This window comes from Aspergillus lentulus (genome assembly GCF_001445615.1).
Source record: "Aspergillus lentulus DNA, contig: Alt05, strain: IFM 54703, whole genome shotgun sequence".
Classification (NCBI taxonomy): Eukaryota; Fungi; Ascomycota; class Eurotiomycetes; order Eurotiales; family Aspergillaceae; genus Aspergillus; species Aspergillus lentulus.
In genome coordinates this window covers 1412958-1439363 of record NW_028322121.1, presented here as the reverse complement: position 1 = coordinate 1439363, position 26406 = coordinate 1412958, and the positions used below count along the sequence as shown (strand labels likewise).

At 48.8% G+C, this 26406-nt stretch overlaps 6 protein-coding genes across 6 annotated transcripts; 2 read left to right on the top strand and 4 right to left on the bottom strand.

The window, feature by feature from the left end:
• Positions 1–730: 730 nt before the first annotated feature.
• ALT_3122 (putative mitochondrial carrier protein) lies at positions 731–2203 on the bottom strand (the record flags this gene model as incomplete). The annotated part of the gene is made up of 3 exons (XM_033557700.1): positions 731–1491; positions 1563–1860; positions 1994–2203. The coding sequence occupies 3 exons, from the start codon at positions 2201–2203 to the stop codon at positions 731–733; spliced, it is 1269 nt and encodes a 422-aa protein (XP_033413591.1).
• A 916-nt stretch (positions 2204–3119) lies between these two features.
• Positions 3120–4314, bottom strand: ALT_3121 (nucleoporin POM33; the record flags this gene model as incomplete). The annotated part of the gene is made up of 3 exons (XM_089599498.1): positions 3120–3703; positions 3752–3975; positions 4247–4314. The coding sequence occupies 3 exons, from the start codon at positions 4312–4314 to the stop codon at positions 3120–3122; spliced, it is 876 nt and encodes a 291-aa protein (XP_089456241.1).
• Positions 4315–5552: 1238 nt separating this feature from the next.
• aspB (septin AspB) lies at positions 5553–7280 on the bottom strand (the record flags this gene model as incomplete). Its single annotated transcript, XM_033557698.2, has 3 exons — positions 5553–6188; positions 6249–6715; positions 6803–7280. The coding sequence occupies 3 exons, from the start codon at positions 7278–7280 to the stop codon at positions 5553–5555; spliced, it is 1581 nt and encodes a 526-aa protein (XP_033413589.2).
• Positions 7281–9716: 2436 nt separating this feature from the next.
• Positions 9717–13245, bottom strand: ALT_3119 (FACT complex subunit POB3; the record flags this gene model as incomplete). Its single annotated transcript, XM_089599497.1, has 8 exons — positions 9717–10001; positions 10065–10137; positions 10190–10423; positions 10480–10611; positions 10668–10907; positions 10964–11481; positions 11557–11779; positions 13196–13245. 8 exons carry the CDS (start codon positions 13243–13245, stop codon positions 9717–9719), a joined length of 1755 nt encoding a protein of 584 aa, XP_089456240.1.
• Positions 13246–13660: 415 nt separating this feature from the next.
• On the top strand, positions 13661–15095 carry ALT_3118 (acyl-CoA desaturase; the record flags this gene model as incomplete). Its single annotated transcript, XM_033557696.2, has 2 exons — positions 13661–13946; positions 14020–15095. The coding sequence occupies 2 exons, from the start codon at positions 13661–13663 to the stop codon at positions 15093–15095; spliced, it is 1362 nt and encodes a 453-aa protein (XP_033413587.2).
• Positions 15096–16907: 1812 nt separating this feature from the next.
• Positions 16908–25034, top strand: ALT_3117 (bud site selection protein RAX2; the record flags this gene model as incomplete). The annotated part of the gene is made up of 7 exons (XM_089599496.1): positions 16908–18066; positions 18130–20394; positions 20456–20674; positions 22547–22756; positions 22848–23445; positions 23505–24145; positions 24211–25034. 7 exons carry the CDS (start codon positions 16908–16910, stop codon positions 25032–25034), a joined length of 5916 nt encoding a protein of 1971 aa, XP_089456239.1.
• Positions 25035–26406: the final 1372 nt, after the last annotated feature.

Below are 26406 nucleotides of genomic sequence, written 5' to 3'. Positions count from 1 at the left end.
AGATCGATACCGAGTGCACAGAGCAAACAAGGTAAACAACAGTGAAACCACAGGAAATCGAGGGATTCAATTTAATAAATAATTAAGGTAGATGGGGATGGAGAGAGGCAGAGATGGTTGCATCACCGCCGGAGACAACAGAAGGCTTGACTGCCTGAGGGGGGTGACTCGTGGGGCTGGGGCGCTTTGTTTACATTTGGCGGGTTGTTGTGGTCCCGCATCGCCGTTGCTTCGCGCGGTTCGGCAAGCCTCGCCGTCATTGGCCCGGGAGCGATCAACATTGAATCCTCTTCTTACGGTTCTTTGTTCTCGTCGACGTATTCTCAAGAACATGGTTCATTCATTCTATTTCTGTCGGGATTCTTTATCTTGTTTCGATATCCCAAAAGAAAGAGAGATTGATCTATGGTACACGTCGCATAATTAGGCATCGTCTAAGAGTCTATGCGGAAGAGGAAAGAAACAAACAAAATGCCGTACCAAGACCCCTCCAGCAATGGTACATATACATATCAACAATGACAGTGATGATCTGTGTCATCTTGTCATGATGCGCAATAGCGGAGAGGTTGGTCCGATGCAGAAGGGGAAGAAAATGAAAATGCCACAACCCCGCCAGAACGCCCTGCAAAACATAGCCTGCCAAGGCACACACGTATGTTCCGGGTGCGATGCGAATATATCTACGACGAGGGTGCCCATTCTATTTAGTTGAAGATAAGGAGCTCGACTAAAGAGGACCCGTCTCCCCAGTAGTTTGCCATGCCTCGAGCTGCTTCAGCAGATACTGGTACATGACCAGCATGGTCCCGCTTTGTATGCTGGTCCAAACGCCCCGTGGACCAACCCCGCGAAACCACCCAGAAAATCCTTCAGTCTGGTAAATCATCTTCAAGCCAGTGAAGAATGACGAGGTGTCCAGGCGAGGCGTTCCAGGGGGCCGTACTGAAGTAGAAGCTCCTCCGGTTGAGATCGGCCGGGAGTGAGTCCGGAGGCTCGAAGTAGTTTGGCTTGAAGTATGCTGCCGAGGAGTCTCCTTGGTAGAAGCGTGCTCAGCGGGGCCCTTCGACGAAGCGGAAGAAGGCTTGACAGCATCTGGGTTCTGCTGTGTCTGAATTCTAGTCTTTACGACATCCATTGGGCAAGTAATCACGCCCGCCATGCCACCAGCCGTGGCAGCAGTCAAGATCTCTAGCCCAAGACCGATATCTCGAGACCCTATCCATTCTTTGGCGAGGCGGTGTTCCTGTTCGTAGAAGGCAAACTGAAGAGCAGAGAAAGGTAGATCACGGAAAATTGTAGCCTTGTACCCATGGAAGAGCGCAGAAAAGCCTTCTTGTCGAATGATCGTTCGCAGCGCGTCTGAGGTCGAGCGGTAATTATATCCAGAATTGAAATATGGGTTGTTATAGCGCCCCTGGAGTTGCAGCCGTGTCTTCAACACCTCCGAGGGGACATATACAACAGAAGCGGCCAGGTCCGCAATGAATCCTAGGGAGGAGAAAAAAGATGTCAACATGATTCCACGTTAAACTCTTCCAGCGAAGCATCTTCCAACGCACCTCCAGATAAATATGCTACATTCGCATTGATCCCCGCATCCAACATCCATCGCTTGGTGAACTCATATGTCCCGAAGAAAATGACAGTTCCCGGGAAGGAACCAAGGAGGGCAGGGGTGACACCACCGTAAAGACCGCGGAAAACTCCTTCTTGTCGGTAGATGGTCGCATACGATGAGGTCATGGAGGTGTACTTCGGAGGAAAACTAGGGTCGCCTTGTTGCCGGGTCTTGACCGTATCTAGCGAATGCATAAGCATATCGCCGCAAGTGCCTCCGGTACCTCCGGCAAGCATTGCCTGTAATCAAAGAAACCCATTGATCAGCACATAAAGATAAAAGGACCCGTCGCAAAGGTCTTCCACTCTGGTGCGATAGCGCAGACTACTCCAATCCATCACGAGCCAGGTGATTGTGACTATATTGACATACATGTAGATATGGAGGCCGGGGCTCCTCCTCTTCATCCATCAAAGCATCTTGTCGTACGGCACCGTTTTCCCTCTTCATCAGACCAGCATTTTGAGAAGCATCATTGCCACCGCTCTTGGCGTTCAGCAAGAATGAAGACGATGTAGGCGAATCAGGTGTAGATGTCTCTGTCGTCGAAAACAGGCCTAAGAGACGCGAGGTCAAGCTCATTGCAAGGACACCGCAATCCACCAGGTCGTGGTGCGGGCCAGACCACGGGGTTTGAATGCGGCGGCGTAGATTTAAGACAGCACGCCACCTCGAGTGAAGATGACGGGAAGATGAAAGCGAAAGTGAGAGTCAAGCGCAAAAGAATACAGTTCAATATTATACAAGTTCTGAAGGGAATGGAGAGGCAAGGATCGGTGACATCGCACCTCTCAATATGCCGAACAAGAAGAGAAGGGTGGTTGTTTCTTCCTATCGGCCTCTTGCAAACACCGCAAAAAGTTCCCAAAATTTCGGACGGTTTTTCCGCTTCCTCCGCCGCCCGAGCCCTGTGACAGCCTCAGGCACCATTCCCGGTCAACCCAGGAGATTTCCTACTGAGGGCGACAACTAGACGGGATTCCACATATTCGGCAAGAATATCAAGAAACCTTAAGATCACTAATGAACTTTCGAAAGCCGGTTGACAGACATAATATGCTTATTTAAAAACGATACAACCAAGACAGTGCAAATGGCTAATAGAGGACCAACGACAATCAACAATATAATCGCACGGTGAATGAGGATATAAGATGTATTGAACATCTCATTGCATGTCGCACATCCAAGAGGTGCAGTATCCCTGCAAGAAACATAAGAGCGAAAGGAGACTACGTCCTGTGCCCGCTCCCCCATACACACTTCAGCCATTCTCTCGCATAATTTTTCACCACCAACTCCTGTCTTCAAAACCACAGGCCAGGCCTGACCATCGTCAGACCAATGGTTTTTATATTCGTAAAAAATCATCAGCGAACGCAACAGATATCTGCAAGCGCCCCCAAGGAACTCCCAGGAAAGAGAAGGAGAACCTTGACAGGATTTCCGTGGGACCGCTCTTCATCACAGACATTGCCAGCATTTTCGATAATCTGGACTACTGAGGCTTCTTGGCAGCAGCGCCGGAGGTGTAGCGGCTCAGATCCGTGGTCTCGTATCCCTGACGCACAACATTCTTGAACTGTTCCCAACCCTGGCGAACTGCGGGAGGAGTGCTCTGGTGAGAGACGGAGGCATCGACTCTGGCGGTGAAATGACGGACAGCCTGCTGGACGAAAGAGCTCTGGGAATATCTGGCGCGGAAGAAAGCCAGGTAGAGGATAAAGAGAACGATGCTGCCCTTGGAGAAGGTGAGTAGGGATACCACCAATCGGAAGAGGAGCGCCATCTCGAGGCCGGCAACAAGATCCATGCTGGTATCGTAATATTGTTTGACAAATCTTCCAATGGTATCTGCCAAAGGAGACTGCTTCGCGGCAGGCTTGGGAGAGCCAGGGGAGGGCGGGGAGGCCACGCCAGTCGCACCCTGGTTAGGAGGCTGCAAAGTAGGAATCAAGTGGGCACGTGTATAGGTGGCAACGTGGAAAACGGAGTACACGCTGAAGGGAAGCAGAGCCAGAGGGATCTGGCGAGAGTAGAGCCACACCAAAGCCATTCCTGACGTAACTTCGTAAGCCAAGGCTATCCGAGAAGTAATTGTAGCAATGAACCGCCAAGGGAACCACTCACCAAGGTACTGCACATTTTCGTCTCCAGCGAGCTTCAACGCAATACTGGGAACGCTGCCCTGGAGACGGCCTCGGGCGATGTGTGCCTTGTACACAACAATTCCATATGTTCCGGCAGCCGCAATAAATGCCAGGCGATAAGTCACCTGTGCGGCCGAGGAGTAGTAGTTGAAGGTGACATAGGACAACAGATAACGGAAAACCGAGATCAGAAGCGTCACGTGCCTGTATATGGTCAGTGGACCTGCCAGCTAATGCTCCTGCATTCTTTCGAAGGGGCCCTGGTGGTAAAATCGCAGGGTTTATGTGCGTTGACGGCGCCGAGTAAACCGAGAACGAAATAAATTCATAATTCGAGTCACTGGCGGGGCGGATCGAGTGCTGTTCTTGCAATATGAACGGTGACCTACCCAACAAACCAAGCAAATCTATAGTGTTCACGCCATCTTCGTCAGTAACCAAAATATGAGACCAATCTGCAATGCAGTCCACATACTGTAATGTCTGAACGAGAGCTTTCAGCCTCTCAGGAAGTGGCAAGTTTGAGGGAGGTGGAGGAGCCATGGGTGCTTGTGTGAATAGCTGTTATCTCGAGTGTTGCGTAGGCGGAGGAAGTAGGAAGGACGGAAAGATCCTGTGAAGAGGAGTGACAATGGAATGGTAGAGACACTTTTTTCAGTATTAGGGCAAAATTCAGTTAATTGAGGCTGGCTGGATCGATAATCCTTCGACAAACTGTGAGGGGAGGCTGGGCGGGGAGACGTTGCGACTTGGGGTGTGCGTTTAGTCTATATTATTTGGAAGTGGTTTAGCTGGAGAACGGGCCGGAAGCTCTGCGCGGCTCTACTCCGCCTCGTCATTAAGTGACGTCGAGAGCTACCTCGGGATGATGCAACTGCTGGCCATTCTCAATGCAAACCTCAACTTCTGCTATACAAGTTTTTGAACGACCGTGCGAGTAACAACTCTGATTATCGCCGTTCGTTAAGTTCTCCTTTGCTTTCCATAATCTTGATTTTCCTTACTTGTTAGTCGCTTCTCGATCCTCCACTACATCATATCCACAACACATACGGTGCAAGAAATCTAGCCAGAGAACCGAGATTACTTTTGACAACTTGAAATTGACAACTAGACCAGAGCAGACTTAAAAGGAAATAGGACATCGAGAAGGATGGTCGAGGGTGAGGTATTTCACTAAAATGTGTAACGAAAAGGGCAGAAGAGGGCAAGAGAATAGATTATCACGAGTGATTTGCCACATTGGGGAATAGGAAACAGGCAGACACCAGGTATAACGTAGGCGAAAAGTACATGAGGCGAAGTGGAAATTGGGCGTAAGACAGCTGATTTCGACTTGAGCGGGCCGCAGCCCCTGCTCATTCATAACCCTGTAAGTGAAGCAAAGGAACAACACGAGCAAACAGACATATTACTTGTCCGCTCGCGGTTCGCCTGTTCCAACTCACCTCCCAGTCAAATCTCACTTGATGTCGAAACGATTCTTGCTGGAAAAGGAAAAGAGAGGGTGACTAGTTCTTTTTCTTAGTCCGCGCAATTAATGGTAGAGTCGTTACCGGAAGAAGCAGATACGAGGAAGAAGAGTTTCAATGAGCGTGGTGAAACAAATAAACACACGAGAATGGAGGGAAGTCGAAATGAGCGCTCGGTCAATCAACAGTCGTGCAGGATCAAACGTAGAGACACCGGAAGGTCTCCGACGGCATTGCATACCTTTGGTGTTCCAAGGTAGCGCTCTTTGAAGAGAAGCATCAGAGTTCCAGTCACTGGATAGCAAAACTTTAACGGAGAGAAAAGCCCTTCCTCTTTCCCTTCTCTTCGATTGGCCTTCCACTCTCGAGCCGGGCCTTCTTCTCTTCCAGCTCCTGGCGTTGGCGTTCCAGTTGGTCCTTCATCTCGCGATGTCGCGCGTATAATTCGTCCTCGCTCTGTTTCAGCTTGCTTTCCTTCTCTGCAACCTTCTGCTGGAAGACCATCTTCATCTCTGCCTCCATCTTGGCGAGTTTCTGCTCGTGCAAAGCACGCTCCTCCTCTTGTTTGACTGCTGGGTTGACCTCCTTGAACACGCTTGGATCCTGGGCGACACCCATTTGGGTAAGCTTGTCGGACCGGTAGTTCTCGTAGAGCCAGTTGTTGGTGTGCTCCTTGAGCTCTTCCATGTGAGTGCGGATCAGCATCTGGCGCAGTTTGACAAAGTCGCAGTGCTCCTCGTTGTCGACCTCAATGACACCCCAAGGATAGCTACGACCGCGCACTTTACGTCCATCAGCTGTGGTGACCTCAGTGTTGGCACCAACAACGGCGAAAGGAACTTTGGACATAATCTCTTGGTTCTCGGCAATGGTCTCCTCGTCGTCAAGCTCGTAGCGGGGTCCCTCGAAGATCTGAATCGAATGGTGCTGGATATCTGCGAGAATCTAATTGGGGTGAAGGATTAGTTACCAATTCGTGATCGGTGAAAAGCGTGGGCTACTAACTCTCTGCTTGAAGAGGGAAATCTCCTCGTCGGTCAATGTGTCGGCCTTGGCAATGACAGGAATGAGGTTGACCTTGGTGTGCAGTCTACGCATGACCTCAATGTCGAGGGGCTTCAGCGAGTGGCCGGTGGGCTGGATAAAGTAGACACAGGCGTGAATACGGTTATCGACAATGTTTGTGCGGTTAACCTTGTTCTCCGCCTCCAAGTAGGCATCGTATCTCTGCTCGATGTTTTCGACGATAGGGCGCCACGAGTCATCGTTGTTGACAAAATCACCGAAGCCGGGAGTGTCGACCACAGTCAAGCGAAGACGGACGCCATTTTCCTCAATATCTGCGCTGATGGACTGGATAGAGACTGTCTTCGGGATGATGTCGTGACTCGGGCCGGTACGCTCCTTGGGGGGGTAGAGGGAGGTGTTGAACAAAGTGTTGACGAGAGTCGACTTTCCAAGACCCGATTCACCTATCATATGAAGTCAGTAATCTTTGATGGGCGCCTTTTTCTTCGGAAGTGGCTTCACTTCCGAACACGATTTCGGAGAAAACTTACCAACAACCATTACGTTGAAGTTGAATCCTTTACGCACACTCTTGCGGTGCCATTGGTTGGGCAAATTGGCGAAACCAACATAGCCGGTCAGTTTGCGGCGGACGACGTTCTTCATGTCCGTGGCAGCTTGAGCCACAGCTTTTGGATCCTTGGAGCTGACTGTCTGAGCGTTGCCGGCACCCATGGGGTTGCTACGCTCAACGTAAGGAGATCCTGGGCTGCTAGGTACAGGTGATTCCTTGACAGAGGCGGGAGTGCCATTGGCAGGAGAGGATGGTGAAGCTACATCATCCGAAGAAGAGTCAGCGAAGTTATATGGGAATCGGCTTTCACTTCGAGACGGATAGGTCCCTGGCAGGAGAGAGGATATTGAAATGGTCTTCGGTCCCGCCCTGTGTTGCAGCGAACTGAGGGTCGGGCTCGAAGATTCCAGTGGTAGGTTCTCCTCCACAGTGGGATTCTCCGAGGACACCGACATTGTTGTATTGTAGCACGTAGAACTCAGGAGGATGACATGTGAGAATTGACGGATAGTTGCCGGACAGATTGACACAAGAATGTAGCTCGATGCAAAAGAAAATCGAAAGCGGGCTTACCCATTGTAAAAATTATCCGTTGATTCTAGAAGCGAGCGTGGGATGCGATGAAGGTAGTGAGCGTCAAGAAGGAAGTTCCCCTGAATAGCGCCTTCTGAATTAGCAAACAGAGATTCCTACTGCACGCAGCTAGGGGAAGGAGGGGCACAGAAGGGAGCAAGGGCAATAAACAAATCGATGCCTCGGTCTCGAGGGTTTTGCAGAAGTAGGGAGGAGTTGCAGCCCCGGAAGTGCTATCTTAACTTACCACCGTTTCACAGGCAAAGGGTGAAGTCAGTCAACCACGAGCAGAGGACGACCGAGACCACGGTAAATAATCCCAATCAAGCTCAACAGCGGCGTGAAAAAAGGTAGACACAATGACTATTGTAGGAAAATAAAGTACTATGAAGGGAAAATTATTGAGTACAAATAAAAAGAAGGGGTCGTTGAACGAGAGAAGTGAAGCAACAACAATATGAAGAACCAGGGGAAACTGGGCCTGCGGAGAGTGATGGGGTGGAGGTCTAAGAAAGGTGGTCGCTGGAGCGAGCCATACTACTAACTAGACTAGATACTGCCAATCCGCCAAAGAAAGGGGCACTTCACTCAATCAAACAAAATCTTAGGCTCAAGCACATACTCGTCCTGAAAAACAAAACAGCATTGACGTATCTAATCACTTTAGTCATAAGTTTCTCGCAAATCGAGCAAAAAGACTTATCACTTTATCCTGTTCTACACAGCTTACCTCTCTAAAGGCTGGAGATATCCTTGCTTTGATTATTGTCCCCGAGGACATTGAACGTGTCAAGAAAACCAAGACAAGATTTAGAACTTCAGAAAGAGATTGAACTTGCCCAAGGACGGATAGCGCGATTCTACACAAAAGACATGTCTGTACGGGGTATATGGCATCAAGTGCGGACTTCTTTTATGTTGCTCCAGGATATTTGAAACTTTGAGCTTTGATCCTACAGCTTTCAGAACCTTACTGTACCGTAAACGAGTCTATCTACGGAGTATGTTCCAACCATCAAGAAGAGTGGCTCTTATAATTAGCTTAGTGCATAAGATTGACTGGATATCAAGATTTTCCCCCCATTTCTGACAACATCCCATCAGTTCATCCATATCAAGCGTAAGTACGATATAGCAAGCTATCTGTCTGGCTCCTTCACCTACGTGGAATACTGATGGTACCGCGGTTACCTGTTCAATCAGGGGTAAAGACAGCCTCCCGTGGAACTTCCCGTCGATTTTCGAACGGAAATTTAGCCACCAACCAATCATTACCTTGATGAGCGGCCTGAGGCAGGATCATGTTCTAACCGTGGATGGTCCATCAAATTGGGTCGGTAGAGTTGAAACCTGGGCAGTCAAGATTCATATTTTGATTGCTATGTACTCCGTGTCCTTTGCGCAATTGTTTTGCCAGATTCGGGGATACTCTGAGGTCGGGATAGAGTCATCGAAGACAAGAATCCACCGATTCGATGCCATCATACATATATATCCGGGTCATATTTCGGGATATTTAAGGCATACAGAACTATTCCGTCGGCAGCATAGACTGTTGTGAAGCAACATATCAGCAGTATTACAATGTAGTGCAAACCTGCAGGCCGGAAATGAAAACACTTGATATTGGACGAAACGTGATATTGGGTCAGGTTGGATGCAATAGCCGAGAAGGCAGATTGACTAGGTAGTGCTTGATCGAGAATAAAAAGCCCTGGATGCAAAGAATAAGTAGCGCTTCGAATAATCACAAGGCCAAAGAGCTGACCGCTGGTTCTGATGTAACTTTACCGAGATCTGCATTGCATTATTCATAGCTGAGGTGCATTGTTCATCGTAGACCTATGACGCTGATGAATTATGACTAACATGGACACGCCTTAATGCATATTCATGAAATTTCTCCCAACATTAGGTACCCGCCTCTGTCCGAAGTGATAGACCAGATCTGCTTGGGATAAGGGTCTTTGTGCCAGGTTAACTTCAATAGTCGTGCCACAGACGGAGAGCTGACGCGATAGACGATTGCTTATGCGATACATCAGAACTCAAAGTGAGCTCAAGCAACAGTGACGAGAGCCTTCACCAAGAGATCTCTGTATCTGCAATTAAAGAGCAGACTATCTATCTATCTATCCATCCAGATATTGGCTTAGAATCAAGAGTCGTACTTCATTAGAATTCAATGTAGATTACCATGACAGTTTTAGATTGATGGTACAGCATTTCTGTGAAGGGGAGAGAGAGTTCGCTTCCAAGTGTATTCACTATACAACCAGGGTCATGAGTATGTCGATTTCGTCCAGAACAAACCAAAACTACTTCCCAATCTTGCTCTTTTTCTTGGGTCGTTCCTCTTCCTCTGACATGTCCACATCTTCCTCGTCGTCGCCAGCATCATCCATCTCTGCGTCACTTGCGCTGCCACTGCTTTCGTGCTCAGAATCAAATTCTTCGGCAACATCTGAATCAGACTCTGCCTGGAAGTCTTCGTCAACAGATTCTTCATCCTCATCTGCTGAGCCGCGATCGGCCCGCCCGCCATCCTCATCACTAGACATCATGTCATCGTTGTCAAGGGCAGCGGCAATAAGTGCCGATGTCTGTTGCAATATATTAGCATCTAATGACCAGAAAGTTGTGGGTTGTTGTCCGAGTAGACATACATCATCTGACATCTCGTTCTTGAACCGAATGTTCTTGGCCTTGAAGAATTCCTCAAGTGGTTGTTGTTCCTCACTGTGGGACGTATTAGTGACACTAGTGGCATGTAGTTCTGGAAATGGCATACCGGTTGATGTTACTAAACTGGTGTTCACCCAATCCAGCCTTCAATGTGACCGTAATATCGAATGTTCTACTTGCGGACACGGCGCCACCGACACGGGACATGGTGATAACAGCAATATTCTCAATCTGCACGTAAGTAGCGGGCTTGGGTACGAAAATCAAGCTCTTGTCCAAGAAGTACAAAAGACCTTCGTTGGCTTTGATTGAGCATTTGACTCCGCTGTGTCCGTGGTGGCTATTGTACGTAGTCAGCACGGGTCAGGTGAACTGCCAAGGATAAGTATGACTGACCTGACAAAGTCCTTTGATGGCATGATGACTTTCTTGCCAGACAGGCCACGGAAGATCTTGGTGACGACTTGATGAATCGGCTCTTCGTAACGAGGTTCCAGCTTATCCTTGTAGCGGGATTCCAATAGCTCCCTACAGATAATTAGTTCCAAGTTCGACATCAAAACGACATTTCGGTGAGGACTGACTCTGTCATGTTGAGCTCCAGGCTGATTTCTTCATCCAGCTTCAACTGCATAACCAGGAAAGGATACCGAGTCTGACCTTGCCGTAGAGGAGGGTCAAGACCTAATACAATGAGTGTGTGCATCTCGTCGTTCTTAGGAAGCAGGAAGAATTTCTTGATAGAGCCGTATTGAATCTTATAGTCGTATGTTTTGCCGCGAAGTCGGAATGATGATTCGTACATGTCGATATCAAAGCGACCTCTGCAGAGTTCCTTAGCATGCAACGGCGGCAAAGCGCGTTCAACGAAGAGACGTACCTGGGTGTAAGATGAAGGACATCAAGGAACGTAGCAAAGGTGTCACCGGCGACATCGCCAATCTCTGCCTTCTCCATAAGAGTCTCATAAAAGAGATTGGCTGCATTCTGTTCTTCGCCTTCTTCCTCTTCTTCTCCGTTCTCTTCATCATTTTCTGTCTTAATGCCCTTCTCTGTCTTGACTGCCGTCCCCGGGATGTAGAAACGCATCTCGACTAACTCATCCGGGCCCGCGGCAGCTTTCCGACCGCGGTTCTTTGTGCTTCCAGAAGATTGGGCATTGGCATCGCCGTCTGATGTAAGGGCGAACTCGACTGCGACCTCATTCTTTCCCGCCAGGTTTGTGTTCGAGATTTCCGAATACGGGATTTCAAATGCAGGTCGATTCTGAACGTTGAAAGCGAGTTCTGCCTTTGTAAATTCTGCTTTACCCCAATTCCACCCTCGTAGTGCATGCTCGCGATTCTCAACATTGATGCCGTACCAAATCTTGAACGCCTTGCTCAAGCGTTCGAAGTCCTATTCAAAATCCGCAAAGTCAATAAAACAGTCCCCAGATCTACCATTAAGGTTGGTTTTCGCCACGTGTCATACCTCTTGGTCAAATCCGTCTAATTGAATAACACCCGATGAGCGCGATAGGATTTTCAGCTCATATCCCTTCGCTGCCCGGCTCCATTGAGCTGCTCCGATATTGTTGCTATCAAGTGTGAACGTATCACCTCCGCCAGAAGGGCGCCATCCCAAACCACTCTCAGCGAGCTTGCATTTTCCGGGCTGCTTTGAAAGGTCGAGGTAGATGTTGTCAAAAGCCTCCCTATGAATGAGTTGAGTATAACGAGTCAAAGAGAGCGAGTGCGACAAAGGTAGCTCACATTGTGGAGGGGTTTTAAGAGCAATTCGCCCTTGAATGTAATTTCACAATTCCTGATTTCGGTGTCGACGACGAGAGAGTAAAATCGCGATACTGTATCCGGTGATGAAAGTGTAGTCTGAGGTCAAATAGCTATCGGCTGCTGAGCTTCACTCTGAGGTGTGCCCTTTTTTGGAGTTTGGACTTTCGCGTTGCGCGCGGCAGTCGGCAACTCACGCGGTTCTCATTTAAAGCTGGCGCCACTTCTTGCACTACAAACTCGCAGCCTCAGGCCCCCAATAAATGCTCAGCCACAGGTAACCCCCGCTCTCCCAGAAATGTTCTTTCCATGATATGATACGCTCAAATCATTCACTTCTTAGCAGAAATAGTCATCCAACGACATAGGATAACCATAAGACTGCTGGAGTACAATCTGATAGTTGACTACAGCACTGTGGAACGAGAAACTCGATCTCAAATGACTTGAGCGTTTTAAACAAGTATGAAGCAATGGCCATCAAGCGGCATGCAGCAACATCTGGGTTTATGACGGGGAGATGTCCGCTCAAACTGCGGCGAGCCTTGGTCCAGCGCTCTTCAAAATCAACCCTGGCTAGCGCGCTGATCAGATAGAAGCTTCATCCTTCAGCACATTGTCATGTTCATCATGTTACGGCTGGCAACCAGCCGAGCTACTGCCACACAAACTCCGGAACTACAGCTATCACAACTAGGAGATCAGTAAACTGCATTCAACGCCACTGATGAGGAGAAAGAGGCAACTTGACTGCGTCTGTCAGCCCTCACAATCGACGATATGGACTACGGCGTCCTCGATTTTTTGCCCGGCGCAATTGGTCAGGTTACTCCATGTCCTTGACATGCCACTATTTAAGCCCTCAGTACAGAGAATGCTACTTTTTCAAGCAGCCGGAGATCCTGACTACACATTGGTCCCATCTTAGAGGTGAACAGCTACCGAAGCAGCAGGCCTTCTAATAGACCGATCATATGGCTCATATGGCAAAGCCTCTGCTTGTGTGCAACAGAACACTCAGACCTTCAGATAGCAGTGGATCTAAGATACATGCCCGCCGGAAGTTCCTAGTAGACGCGCAACTCCAGGCAAAGGATAAAAATCTGGACCAGGTGAGGATGATGATAATAATTGGACTGTGGCCGAAAGCTATCATACATGGCAGGCTTTGATGAGTCGCAATTCGCAACCATCACACAATACCCCAAGAGGTTTTTCCTCACAAGGTTATATCAACTTTCCACGCAGCCCCCTATACAGGTATCACAGGACGGCTCTTGTGGCGTGGTGAGCTATGTCTCTAGCTCTCGCACCATGGTCAAATTGAAATAGCAGCCTACCTACATCCCCTCCACAACTCTCCGAGTTCCACATGCGCAGAAAAGTTCATAAGCCGGGTTTCTGCGAATTATGCTTAGTACTACATTCGACTTGCTGCCGGAAATATGATTATAATCCCTGAAATCTTCGAGTCATGATCTGCTGAGGTCAATCTCATGATTGTCGCGCAGTTCCCACCCAGCCTCCCAACAGATTACCCCAACAACATCAACACTACTATCAGGTTTGAAAATGAACAATATCAATATCCCATCGATTACTATTTGCTGGAATGCAAACCATGGCGGGTTCAAATTCAAGATTTAGCAGCCTCTTTGTTCAGCTTCCCAACGAGTCATTAGTCGTATAGATCACCTAAACCTCACCAGTCATTACTTATTCATTAACCACCCTTAAGATTTCTTCTTTCCTGACATTCTTTTTACGAACACATAGATGGATCGACAACTTCTACGACGAACACAATGATCTCTGATGATGTCCAGGGCCCTGAGGCCAAGCCCGATGATGGCACCACTGACCACGCTCCCATGCGGAAGAGTAAGAATACCACCGCCAGGACATCACATATCACTGAGCAGCCAGTGACATGGTCAAACTGGCATCAGCATATCGACTGGTTGAACTGCTTCTTCATTCTTTTCGTCCCTCTCCTGGGTTGTATTGGGGCCTACTGGTCCCCTTTACATCCACGCACAGCCCTCTTTGCGCTTGTATACTACTTTAATGCAGGTCTGGGCATTACTGCTGGTAATGTCCCGCTTTCCCACATTTTATCCGCCTCTCCCTTCCTTGTCAATGATGAGAACGCTGACTTTTGCAGGGTATCACCGATGCTGGGCGCATTGTTCGTATAAAGCCACCCTTCCCTTAAAGCTTTACTTGGCCGCCGTCGGCGTCGCTGCGGGCCAGGGCTCGATCCGCTGGTGGGCACGTGGCCACCGAGCTCACCATCGCTACACGGATACAGAGAAGGACCCATACTCAGTCCGGAAAGGGTTGTTATATTCGCACATCGGATGGCTCGTTATGAAGCAAAACTACAAGAATGTTGGCCGGACAGATGTCACAGATCTCGACGCGGATCCTGTGGTAGTCTGGCAGCACAAGCACTATATCAAATCCGCCCTATTCATGAGCTTAATCCTTCCGACTTTGTTGTGCGGCTTGGGATGGGGTGATTGGCAGGGTGGATTGGTATATGCTGGAATTCTGCGCGTTTTCTTTATCCAACAAGCCACCTTCTGTGTGAATTCACTGGCTCATTGGCTGGGTGAGCAGCCGTTCGATGACCGTAATTCCCCACGGGATCATGTCATCACAGCCGTGGTGACCTTAGGTGAAGGTTATCATAATTTTCATCATGAATTTCCTTCCGACTACCGCAATGCAATTCAATGGTGGCAGTACGACCCGACCAAGTGGATGATCTGGATCTGGAAACAGCTTGGGCTCGCCTACAATCTCAAGCAATTTCGTTACAATGAGATTGAAAAAGGACGACTGCAGCAGCTGCAGAAGAAGGTGGACCAGAAACGCGCGACATTAGATTGGGGCATTCCCCTCGAACAGCTTCCTGTGCTAGATTGGGATGAGTTTGCTACGAAGTCGAGGTCGAGTAACAAGGCCCTGGTGGCCATTGGTGGCGTCATTCATGATGTCTCCGACTTCATCAAGGAGCATCCAGGAGGCAAGGCATTCATCTCATCGGCCATCGGAAAGGACGCCACTGCTATGTTCAATGGAGGGGTCTATCAGCACTCCAATGCCGCCCATAATCTGCTATCAACGATGCGCGTTGGAATCCTCCGTGGTGGATGCGAAGTGGAGCAGTGGAAGTACGTCGCATCTGAGGGTAAACGACCCCTGGGAATTGACTCGGAGCAGCCGCAGTGTTGATCATGCTGGAAACCCTAGGTGAAAGCGGCGCAGTCAATTTAAACCGACAGTGGTTCACAACTCTGCGTAGACCGGCGGCTGCAGAGGACAAGATTAATTTTAGAGTTGTAGATAGCATACCCTCACTCAAGAATCTATCCATACTCAGCAATGATTCTCCCACTGTTTATGAAGGCCACACCCGCTTGTACCACGACAGCTTGATAGAAGTCGTGTGACTACCTTGGTTTGAAGTTTGAAGTAGCTAGGTAGCATATGCATATGGTAATTTTGTGTTTACTTCAGTACACATCCTATGCACAACGTTCTGGCTCATCTTATGTTCTTGATTGGCAACGACCAGAAACTACCATGGTACTGTTTTCTAGCATAGTGTACTATTACATCGCAAGGGTTTGACACAGCCCGGATGCAAAAAAAAGGCGAAGACAAACCATCACAGGAGCATAATCATATTGATCGCCCATTGTTTCATATCATGAAACTCAAACGACAATGATGCTCCCTGCACCGTGCTATGTGCTTAATTGAAGGAGTTCGATACTGCTAGGAATGACGAGTTGAGACGAGTTGACCCTTTGACAATAATGTCATTATTATTATTATTAATATTATTATTCAACTTATACCTCTAGAATCCTACATGAACAGTCAAAAGAGATCCATAGTATTTAGCAGATCCCTGATACGTCATCGTCTATATTCAGTGGTCTGGCCACTTGATACTAATATGAAGCCAATGATACTATGAATAGCATTTAGCGTCAAGGTTTGTCCATTAGCAAGGAACCGTACCATCGATACCGTACGGCACACCAGTAAATGTGAGGTAGCCGGCCTCAGGCACTGCACATATTTATTAATCTTAATCTCACGGTTATTATTGTCCCGCCTTACTTCGAGCATTTAGCTGACCGAGGGTCAACTTTCTTAAATCAAACATACTGAGGTACGTAGTAGAATTTGTACAGCCCAGTCTGTCCCCTACCGGAGGGATTCATCCATCCTGCCTCCTTATTGTTACATGGCTCCCATCCATCGCGATTCTGTGTATTATGTACGGTACAGTACCTACTGGAACCTAGGCGCGAAGAAAGTAAGGTGCCTGGGTACTTACAGGCACTCACTTCGTCTAGAGTCCTAGACTCCTTAGGTACCTTAGATAGATGGCCGTGGCTGGTAAACTGTCGAGACGTGTTTTACATACCGGACCACCTCAACCTACCTTAACTTTGACCATGTTTCGAAGTGGGCCGCTTAAATGAGGAACAACCGTACGACTACCAAGACAGCCCGCAGTAAATCGACCTAGACTTTTTCGAGTAAGGGGTGTAATAATCGATTGCAAGTACCTTAGGCACCTGACAACTAAGGCAACGGGGAACACCACCGCCATGAGCAAGACTTCAAGTCTTCGAGCAAACGAGCCCTGCCATGTCATAATATTCCTTCGCAGCATCCAACTTCATTCAGTCATTCGTTAACTTTCTTATCCTGCCCATTTTTATTCATGCATTGAGTTTTTTTTCCTTCTTGAGAACACGGAGTTCTATTCGTTCATTACCTATCATTGTTTTTTCTATCCCCCTTTAGCACATTATTCGTGTTCCTCACTTCCACACTCTTTTCCGAGTCTCTCCTTTGCCAGCCTCTTGCATGACTTTGGGTGGAGGAATTTGAGCTCATTATATAGAAACTCATCTTCATTCTCCACCTAGCCAGCTTTCTTTTACATATACCTTGGGTCAGGATTTCTGCAACAAAATTCGGGGCGATCATTTTGTGTCTCGCCTGTCGTCGCGCCCCTAAACAATGAGGGCTGCCTCACTGCCTGGGCCTGCGACGGCTGGATTTTCCTACGCCCTCCTATTGAACTTTTTGACGATTTTTCAAGCAGTTCCTACTGTGGGACTATCATTTACTTCGGTCTCGGAACCTCAGTTGGATCTGTCGCCTTTAGGCCGAGTCGCATTTACGGGAGATTTCGATGCTGTGTCAATTTATTCGTATACCGAACAATCGAAGACAGCTTCGGTCCACGATGCCGGACAATCGATTCTGACACCACTTCCAAATGGCGGGCTTACAGCGCTTTCGTCCTCCGATGCCCAGATTCGTGCAATGTGCGCATTCACGCGAAAGGATGGAACCTACGAGGGTATCTTTGTCGGAGGGAACTTCACTAAGCTAGGCGGCGTTGAAACCAAGGGTGCGGCGCTATACAAGCCTGACTCCAACGAAGTTACAGCTTTGCCTGGTCTTTCAGGGTCAGTCTCGGCGTTGCTGTGCGACCAGGAGACCAACAGTGTCTACGTCGGTGGTTACTTCAAATACGAGAACACATCGAACGCGGTCGCTTGGGTCGGAGGTGAAGGCTGGAAGACGCTTCCCTTTGATGGTCTCAATGGGCCGGTGGAATCCATCCTGAAGAACGATGATGGTCATTTAATTTTCGCTGGTTCATTCGATGGCGTCGGCAATTCCACATCTTCCAAGAAGAAGGAGCAGATTGTCAACCTCCAAGATGCCACAATTACCTCCGATGCAGTCTCGTCGAGATCAGGTTACAGTGACCCGAGGAATGTTGTCTGCCAAACCAGTGGCGAGGACGGCGAAGGAAAGACATGGTTGCTTGCTGATACCTCACCAGGTTTCTGGCGAGCAGATATGGGTTTTGAGTACAGACCAACTAAACTCCGTCTGTACAATACCCATTTCGAGGGCAGGGGCACCAAAACCTTCCTGTTCAGAAGGCTTCCGGACAATGGCATCATGAATTTCACATATACAGATCCCGACACTGGCTACGACGTTCATTGCGACTCTACTTGCCCCCTGTCCGACAGCGCAGACGAGAAATATCGTGACTTCGAATTTGTGAATGTCGTGGGCATGAGCGGATTCCAAATTGAAATCTCCGACTGGTACGGATCCGGTGCCGGATTGAATGGAATTGAGCTTTTTCAGGAAGGTGAGTTCATTTCATAGATATGCTTTTCAACGGTTTGTGCTTTACTGAAACCGAATATGATAGAAATCTTCGCCTATGCCGTGGATACGTTTAACGAACCGACATGTGCAAGCATCGAGTATCCGTCCAAAGCAACCCGGACGGGCTCTTGGTCGACAACGGAGTCCGGGCAGAGTTCATCCGAGTATTTAACGGCTCATGTCACCGATTCTACTGCAGACGGCGCTTCTGTGGTATTTGAGCCCGACGTCAAGCAGTCCGGAAACTATAGTATCCTTCTTTACACCCCTGGGTGCATTCAAGATGGAACCTGTGGCTCACGCGGTGTCGTCAACGTGACAGCCACTGTTACAACGGATTCCGACGAGCCTATTCAGACTGTTATCCACCAAACCAATCTCTACGAAAAGTACGATACCATCTACACCGGTCATGTCGATGCCAGTGGTAGTTCGTTTCGTCCGCAGGTGAAGCTGACTCCGGTGGCCGGCCAAGGAGACATCACTGTGGTAGCATCAAGGGTCAAGTTTACGCTCACGAATGCATCAAGCAATTCGACAAGTGGAGACTTGAATGGACTTTTTGAATATGATCCCACTTCCAAGGATACAAGCGCGAATCTGACACAATCTGCCGTGAATAAAGCGGGGTTACAACTCGACTCTGGTGCATCTGTGAAGACTTTGGCCAAGCATGGCAATGAAATCTATGCTGGGGGAAATTTCTCAGATTCTTCCATTCACAATATCATGTTTTTCGGTGATGGAAATGCGACTGCAATGACTGGGGGGGGGTTGGATTCTGAAGTCATATCGATGGCGGTTCTGGACGACTTCCTCTACGTGGGAGGGAACTTTACCGATACATCTGATGGCGGCAATCCGAACCTCAAACACATCGCAGCTTATTCTTTCGATACTAAAACTTGGTCAGCTCTGGGCGCTGGTGTTAACGGCCCTGTCGACCGGATAATACCTTTACAGTTGAACGTCTCCATGGATCTCAATGAGACTGTGGTTGGGGTGAGCGGTGGTTTCAGCCGAATACTCTCGTTTGGCAATGAATCAGCGTTCGATGTATCTGGATTTGCTGTGTGGGTTCCCTCGCGCAAAAACTGGCTTCAAAATCTTAATGTCAGCCAAATCGAGTACACCGGGCAATTAGCCGCTTACGCCAAACATGAAAACACAACTATTCTCGCAGGCAATCTAGCTTCAGGCGGTATTGCAGCGGCAGGCGCTGTGGCGCTGCTGTATAATAACGGGATGAGTCTGGACCCCTTGTTGACAAAGGTGGGCGGAACTAATACCAGTGCTGGCACATTCACCGGCACTTATGACACAAATTCTGGCCGCAACCTTACTATTCTTGGTGGTCATTTCACCACTATCGCCAGCGATGGTTCTGCAGTCCAAAATCTCGCTATTCTGGATGGCGCTGACCATACCATCCGCGGCATTGGCTCGGGGCTCGACAGCAATTCCACCTTTTTCGCCTTGACCGTCTCAGACGATACACTCTTTGCAGGTGGGAACGTTACCGGAACCGTGGGCAATTCCATGATTAATGGGTTTGTGGCATACAACTTGAAGAACGAGTCGTTCGTTGAGAATGTGCCTCCCCCATTTACCGGGAAAGACGTCTCAGTCAATGCAATAGCCTCCCGCCCCGGAACCACCGAAGTCTATTTCGGAGGCAGTTTCCAAACTGCTGGAGCGCTGCCTTGCCCCGCCGTCTGTTTTTATGATACAACCGAGGCACAGTGGACTCGACCAGGCGTGACTCTATATGGTAATGTCTTGGCACTCAAGTGGATCAGCAACAAGCAACTGATTGCCGTCGGAAATCTTACTGTTTCGGGAAATCATACTGTCGTCGCGACCTACAATCCTAAAGCTCAGAGCTGGGAGCCGTTGGCTGGGGCCTCTACGGCTGACATTCTTGGCACTGTCACAGCTTTTACTCCTGCCAACACGGATGTCTCAAAATTCTGGCTTGCTGGAGAATCCAAGAATGGCTCGTCTTTCCTCTCAAGTTACGATGGATCTAATCTCCACTTCGTTGGAAACATTTTCGGCGACGGCACGACCATACGCAGCCTTGAGATCCTCCCTCTGTCCCAGAAGCATCGTGATATTTCTGTTCTCAACGATGACCAGACCCTGCTGATCACAGGACAGCTCGTGATTCCCAATTTCGGCAATGCATCCGCTGCTCTATTCAACGGAACCGACCTGACTCCGTTCCTCCTGTCCTCGAAGTGGAATGGCCAGTCGGGCAGTATGTCTCAGTTGTTCTACGAGAATAAGAACCCTTACACTAGTGGTGGTCAGTAGTACACATGGGGCTTATCTTGGCCATTAATCACATACGCTAACTCTTGCCACAGGCCATCACCATTCGAATGGAATAGTGGTCCTCGTAGCTTTCTGCTGCGCTCTTGGTTGCGTGTTCCTGATTGTCATTGCCGGAGTTATTTTCAATAAGATTCAGCGGCGCCGCCAGGGCTATATGCGCGCCCCCCAAGCATATGGAACCGACCGGCCGTCGACCATGCGACGGGTTCCTCCAGAATACCTGTTCAACACGCTCAAGCATCCGAACCCAGGTACACCAGTATTATGAATCGAGATCCGGACTCGATGATATTTGTCCATAATAGAGCAGAAAACGACTCAAAAACATTATGTTCTTGATTCTATCTGGTACCTCCAGAACGGCGTTCGTGGGAAGCGTCTATTGCTTTATACCCTAATTAATGTGTCTTCGATTTTTCTACTGATAATGTCGATTTCTAATTCTCCGCTGGCCAGGTCTTGTCAGATCTCATACCAGCCTTCTTTTCCTGCCAATCCCTCTATCATCTTTGCTTGCCATTGGTCAGTCCAGGCAGGCTGCGCTGGCGGCGGGGAGATCGGCTGAGATCAATATGCTATTTGGTGCTATTTCATCCTTAGCTCTACCTTAGTCTTTAGCTTCTTCGTTGCCCGGGGGTTGGCATGTTTTCACCCTCAGCACGCTTTATCATGTTTCACTAGATGGACATCAATACATCCCGCGCGAGATCGCGGTAATGGAATGATACGGAATATTTCCTCGTTTCTTAGCGCCTTATTTCTTCTACCAGTTTGTAGCTTTATCTACGGGGACTATCCATTGCATTCGTTATATACGATCTTGGTGGCTCTCCACTGTCCAGGTGGCAGATACCCACAGAAATAGCATTCGATAAAACGATAGAAATCTAAATCTACCTATACTGAATAATAGTCTCCCCAGCAGTCGAGCGGTCTGGCTTCCGGTCCCTTGGAAGAGGATGACACAAAGATTAGCACAAGGGTACCACAGACGCATTTTTTTTTTTCTTTTTGGAAAGCCTGTGGTTCGAGTCTCAGCCTCATTTCTTCTTTAAAGAGAACAAGGATTGTTACCACCGCACCATTTCAGTCTCGTACTTTTCCCGTTGAGATCTAATGCTTGATATAATCTAGAATGCCATTTGGAATGTTAATTGCGTCTTGATTGAATGAATGCCTTCGTAACACAATAGGAACTCTCTTTCAAGTTCTCATGTGCCACCCACTTGCTGTCAGTCCAAGAATTATGTTGATCCTGTCCTGAAGCCATTCTGAGCGGCAGCTTATGACCTATTTTTATTTATATGGAAGCCATACTAGTCAATCAGATTGCGCGACCCACTCGGCGGTCACCACTCCCCTTTCTTTGCCTAGGCCTCAGGCGGAAAAAAGATCCCGCGAAGTGCTCCGAATTCAGGTGACACTCCGAACACTCTCACTCTCCGGTCGGTCGGCATTTAGCGCTGTCATGGGGGGAATTGGGGTCAGTTGGGGGGAACTTGGTGCCCTGTGCGATCCCCGGCCACAATTTGGACCCCCGCTTTCTCTCTCTCCCGTTCTTTTTCTTTCCCCGTGACCTAACAGAATCCATCTCCTTCGCGCTGTCACCATAATCATTCGGCTGTCTTCAAAGAGACGGTCCTATTATAATATAAGTATTATCCTTTAATCATAATCATTGCGATTGATAAACGCAACGCCATCCCGGTCCTGACAGTTAATTTTCCCACTTGCATTCTTCTCCACGGTCTAGCTTACACCAACATCATCCACACTTTACATCGCATACTCGCTTCGTTTCTCGGATGCTGCAACTCAATCGCTATCGTTACCATCCGGTATGCGATCTCGCACAGGCTGGTATGTACCATGCGAAGGAGGACTTAGCGCGTGCTCATTTATAACTTGCGGTCCTACATTACTTCACGAATCTTGGCATGCAGACCATCTTCGACTCCAGATCGACTGTGCGAAGATCAAAAGAAAGAGACTGAGAGACTGACGTTTGCCGTTCATCACAGTTTGACGTGTCGAACTCGAAAACTGAAATGTAAACTTCCACCCTTCGCTCTCGTCGCAGTACCTTTCACCGTGTCGGAAAGTGACTAAAACCCGTGAATCAGGTGATGAGCAAAAACCGCAGTGTTCCCAATGTCGCAAGGGATCCAGGGAGTGTCGCCCTAGTGAGGGTGTTATTTTTCGGCATCAGCAGAATGCTTCGATGAACAAGAGTCTCGAGGACTCGTCGAATGGCCGCGGTAGTCTTAAAGGGTTTTATTCCTACAAGAATACTTTCGATGAAGACAGTGTCTGGCTGGATATACCTAAAGATGGTACAGACGAATGATTCCTATTGCCCTCTTCTTCTGCTCGAGCGTCTTGCATCTCTTGATTCGAGGAGCTGATACAGCGATATTGCTCTAGTGGTCTTTGTCGACAATTCCGACCCGTGTGCGGAGGAGCTGGAGACTGTTCTGGGGGAATCTGAAGCCGCTGTTCTAGCCTCCAAGGCTCACCAAAAAGGTTTACAGACGCCTTCCTCCGCCGACGGGGAGGTTCGAGGCTCGGAACAATCGTCCACAGCGGGATCTACTAATCGGTACTCTTTTTCTCCCCTCGCTACCGACAACGGATCTCATTCTCTGGCGCCGGATCACAATACGCATTCCAATATGCTAGACCTTACAGCGCCTCCAATACCATCTGGACCTTCAACCAATGTACCGCATACTGCATTGGCCCCTCAACCATCGCCTCCGATATCAATCTCTTCTTTCTCCAATCCCAACAGCAACAACACGAACAATGACATCAAATTCATTTTGAACCCTTCCCAAACTCTATCACCGCCCATTGATCCTAGTGCCCAGCATACCTCGGAGCCGATGATATCTTCAATTCCTTCCAGATCAGTGTTGCCACGAAATGTCGGGAATGTCGAACAGAAGTCCGAGCACCCAGTGGAGACCGAGTATGAAGTCGTCTTTCTCCTGAGACACTTCTCAGAAGCTCCGGGGCTATGGTATGTCTTTTGTCTCCACCCTCACTAGGATAGTAGGTCTTCTAACGAGAACTATATAGGATGGATCTCTTCGACTTAGGCACCTACTTTGCATCACTCGTTCCGGTCAAGGCTCTCACGAATCCTCTTCTTAAGTATGCCGCGTGTGCATATGCTGCGAAACAGCTTGGTCGCGTGAAGGGCGCAAAATCTCCATTTGGTGGCGTCAGCGGAAAGCAGGCTTTCACGGAGACGTGGCCTGACGGGAGAGGTATAGATTGGACCTGGTGTGGCGCCAAGTACTATGAAAAAGCCATCCAACTCCTGGTGAATGAGCTGCAACCTGACGAAGGTCCGCCACCTTTGAGCACTCCGGAGGCATTTGGTCAATGGCAGGCCGCCGAACTGTGCCAGAACCGCGACAATTCTCGAAAACGTAGAAGGCATAATCGATCATCTGGCGGTGTCCATTCCGACGAAGTTCTTGCCGCAACGGCGATACTATCCATCTATGAATTCCTTGATGCGACTGGTACCGCGTGGAATCGGCACCTGAGCGGTGTGAAATCCTTGCTGGATGTCGCTGAAGTTGGTATGTTGCCACTTGAGCAGCATCCTTCTCCAGGGGATGGATCGCTTCAGCCGCCTAGGAAGTTCGGGCTTTCGAGAGCCAGGAGGGCAACATTCTGGAACTTTGCCAGGCAAGACTACCTGGCTGCATGTAAGTGTGCTCGGATGTGCCAGTCCCCTCGCCAAGTTCAAGAGATTAATGAGTATTTCATCCAGTCATCAACGAGACGCAAACCAGGCTGAATACCGAGGACGTGGTATTGTGGACTGAAGCTGGTCTTCAGCTCGATAGCATGGGATTTGTGCGTACTATTAATTTGAACGCGGCCGGCTATCCCGACGAGGGCGACGAAATGAAGGAGGATCTTATTTCGAATGCTCTCGTGTGGATAGCTTCCAAGATTGTCAATTTCATTGGTGCCGGAGATAGCCCTCATTTGACGCACACTGGTGCTGTTACCGCAGGCCAAATGAGCCTTTCTCAACAAGCTCTCCTTGAGCGTTGGCATCGCCTCGAAGCCGAGCTTGACACATGGTACAAGAGGCTTCCGGCTAGCTTTCGGCCGTGCGCGCGTATCGACTTAACCAACGTTCCTCACCTAAGAACGGCCGAGGATGAGGATGCAGCCTCGTTTTCTGAAATATGGTTCAGCATCCCGATGTGCTCGTCGGCTATACAGCATTATCACATGGCTCGCATTCTACTACTTATCAACAAGCCTCATGATTCAATCAATAGGAGAAGTGCCATAACAAACCGACTGAACTCGTACCGATCTATTGAGAATGAGATTCGCTTCCATAGTCGCGAGATTGTCGGCATTTCATTGGCTCGTCCGCATGGCTCCGTTCGTATTAACTCTCTCCAGCCTTTGTTTGTGAGTGGTCAGTGTCTCACTGAACCTCGTGAACGACGGGTAGTTTTGCGCTTGCTTCGGGGTATCGAAGCTGATCTCGGTTGGGCAACCGAGTATCGCGTGAAGCAGTTGCTCAGTGAGTGGGGTTGGGATGAAGCATCCGATTCGACTGGGGTCTCATAAACGGTCGTATTTCAGCCCATTCCGGTATTCCATTCACATCCCCCCTCCCGTGGGTCGGAAGATTTCATTTCAGCTTCGGTATCTTCCTGGATTAGCACTCTAAAGTGCTACGCTTGTCATCCCGGCTCTCCCACTGGTCGCAGAAAGGCGCTGCAGCAGCACCGGCACGAGCAAGTTCCAGTCCAGTATGCCTGGCCTCAACCACCTTTTGCTGTATGTGTCCGTGCCGCCCAAGAACCACAACATCCTGCACATCGACGCAAGTGACAGAGTCAAAAGGTTACAACGGCTCTAGTGATGCGGATTTCTGCGATTCTTCACCCCCGCTTATGGGGTTTTGTGGCTCCAATGGCCAGCTTGCAGCGGATCAGTTTCGGTTTTGCCTCGCTCTGTTAGATATTGTCCTTTTTCCCTGTTAGACGCCTGGTCAGGCTCATCAGCGATCTGTAAGCATTAGCGTTGGCGCATATGATAGCGATATACGGTGATTTAATAATGAAATCATGATCTGAAAGATTTCTCTTTTTCATTCAAGCACCGCACAACAATTTCAGTGATGACTTCAAAATAAAGGTAGCCCTGGGGTCTGAGTTTGTCTTAATGCTTATCAACTCGGCTGAGTTGCCTGTCGTTCGGTGTAGTTATCCCCACATCAGGTTTGCATGTCTTGTTTGCTGAAAGTCTTCTGGCGTCAATCCAACAAAATGCTGCAGAACTACTGCATACTAGCACTGCACATTTCTGGAACAAGCTAGAGGAGTCAGTATAAGGAGGATCGCCGACGTCACTTCTATCTTCTCATATATGTCATACATAAACCCATCAACGTCATACTGACCATCCTGGCGTGCAAGTACGTGATAATTAGTAGACTGCTCCATAATGATCAACAGATCCGACCCACGAAGGCCCGAAAATCCCGTCAACTCATTCCCTAGATAAGCAGATGCCGAGTGGAGGTTAGGGCATCACGATCTTCACTGAGGGACGGCAGTCTCCCAAGAGCAGGTTTGCCGATCGCAGTGGCAGGAAACGGTAGCACGGTTACGATAGTGTTATGTCAATGCTCCACCTTTTTTCAATGCTTATCGCGGTGGCCGACGCCGTTCTTCAGCATCTGCGACTCGTGCCCGGTGCTGTAGATACCCAGATGCCTTGTGGATCGACATTGTTGATGGTTATCTCGGCTTTCGGGTTTCCTGTTTTGATGTTCCGCGTTGGTGCTGAACGAGTACTTATGGCGATTGGCAAGTGTTGCGGATGAGTAGATTACTTGATCTGTTGCGACTAGTGTAAGCGTCTTGCGTCTCTGACGTGTCGTAGTTGTCTTTGTGTCTCTTGCAGAAATGATTTTTAGCCCTGCTGGAAGATA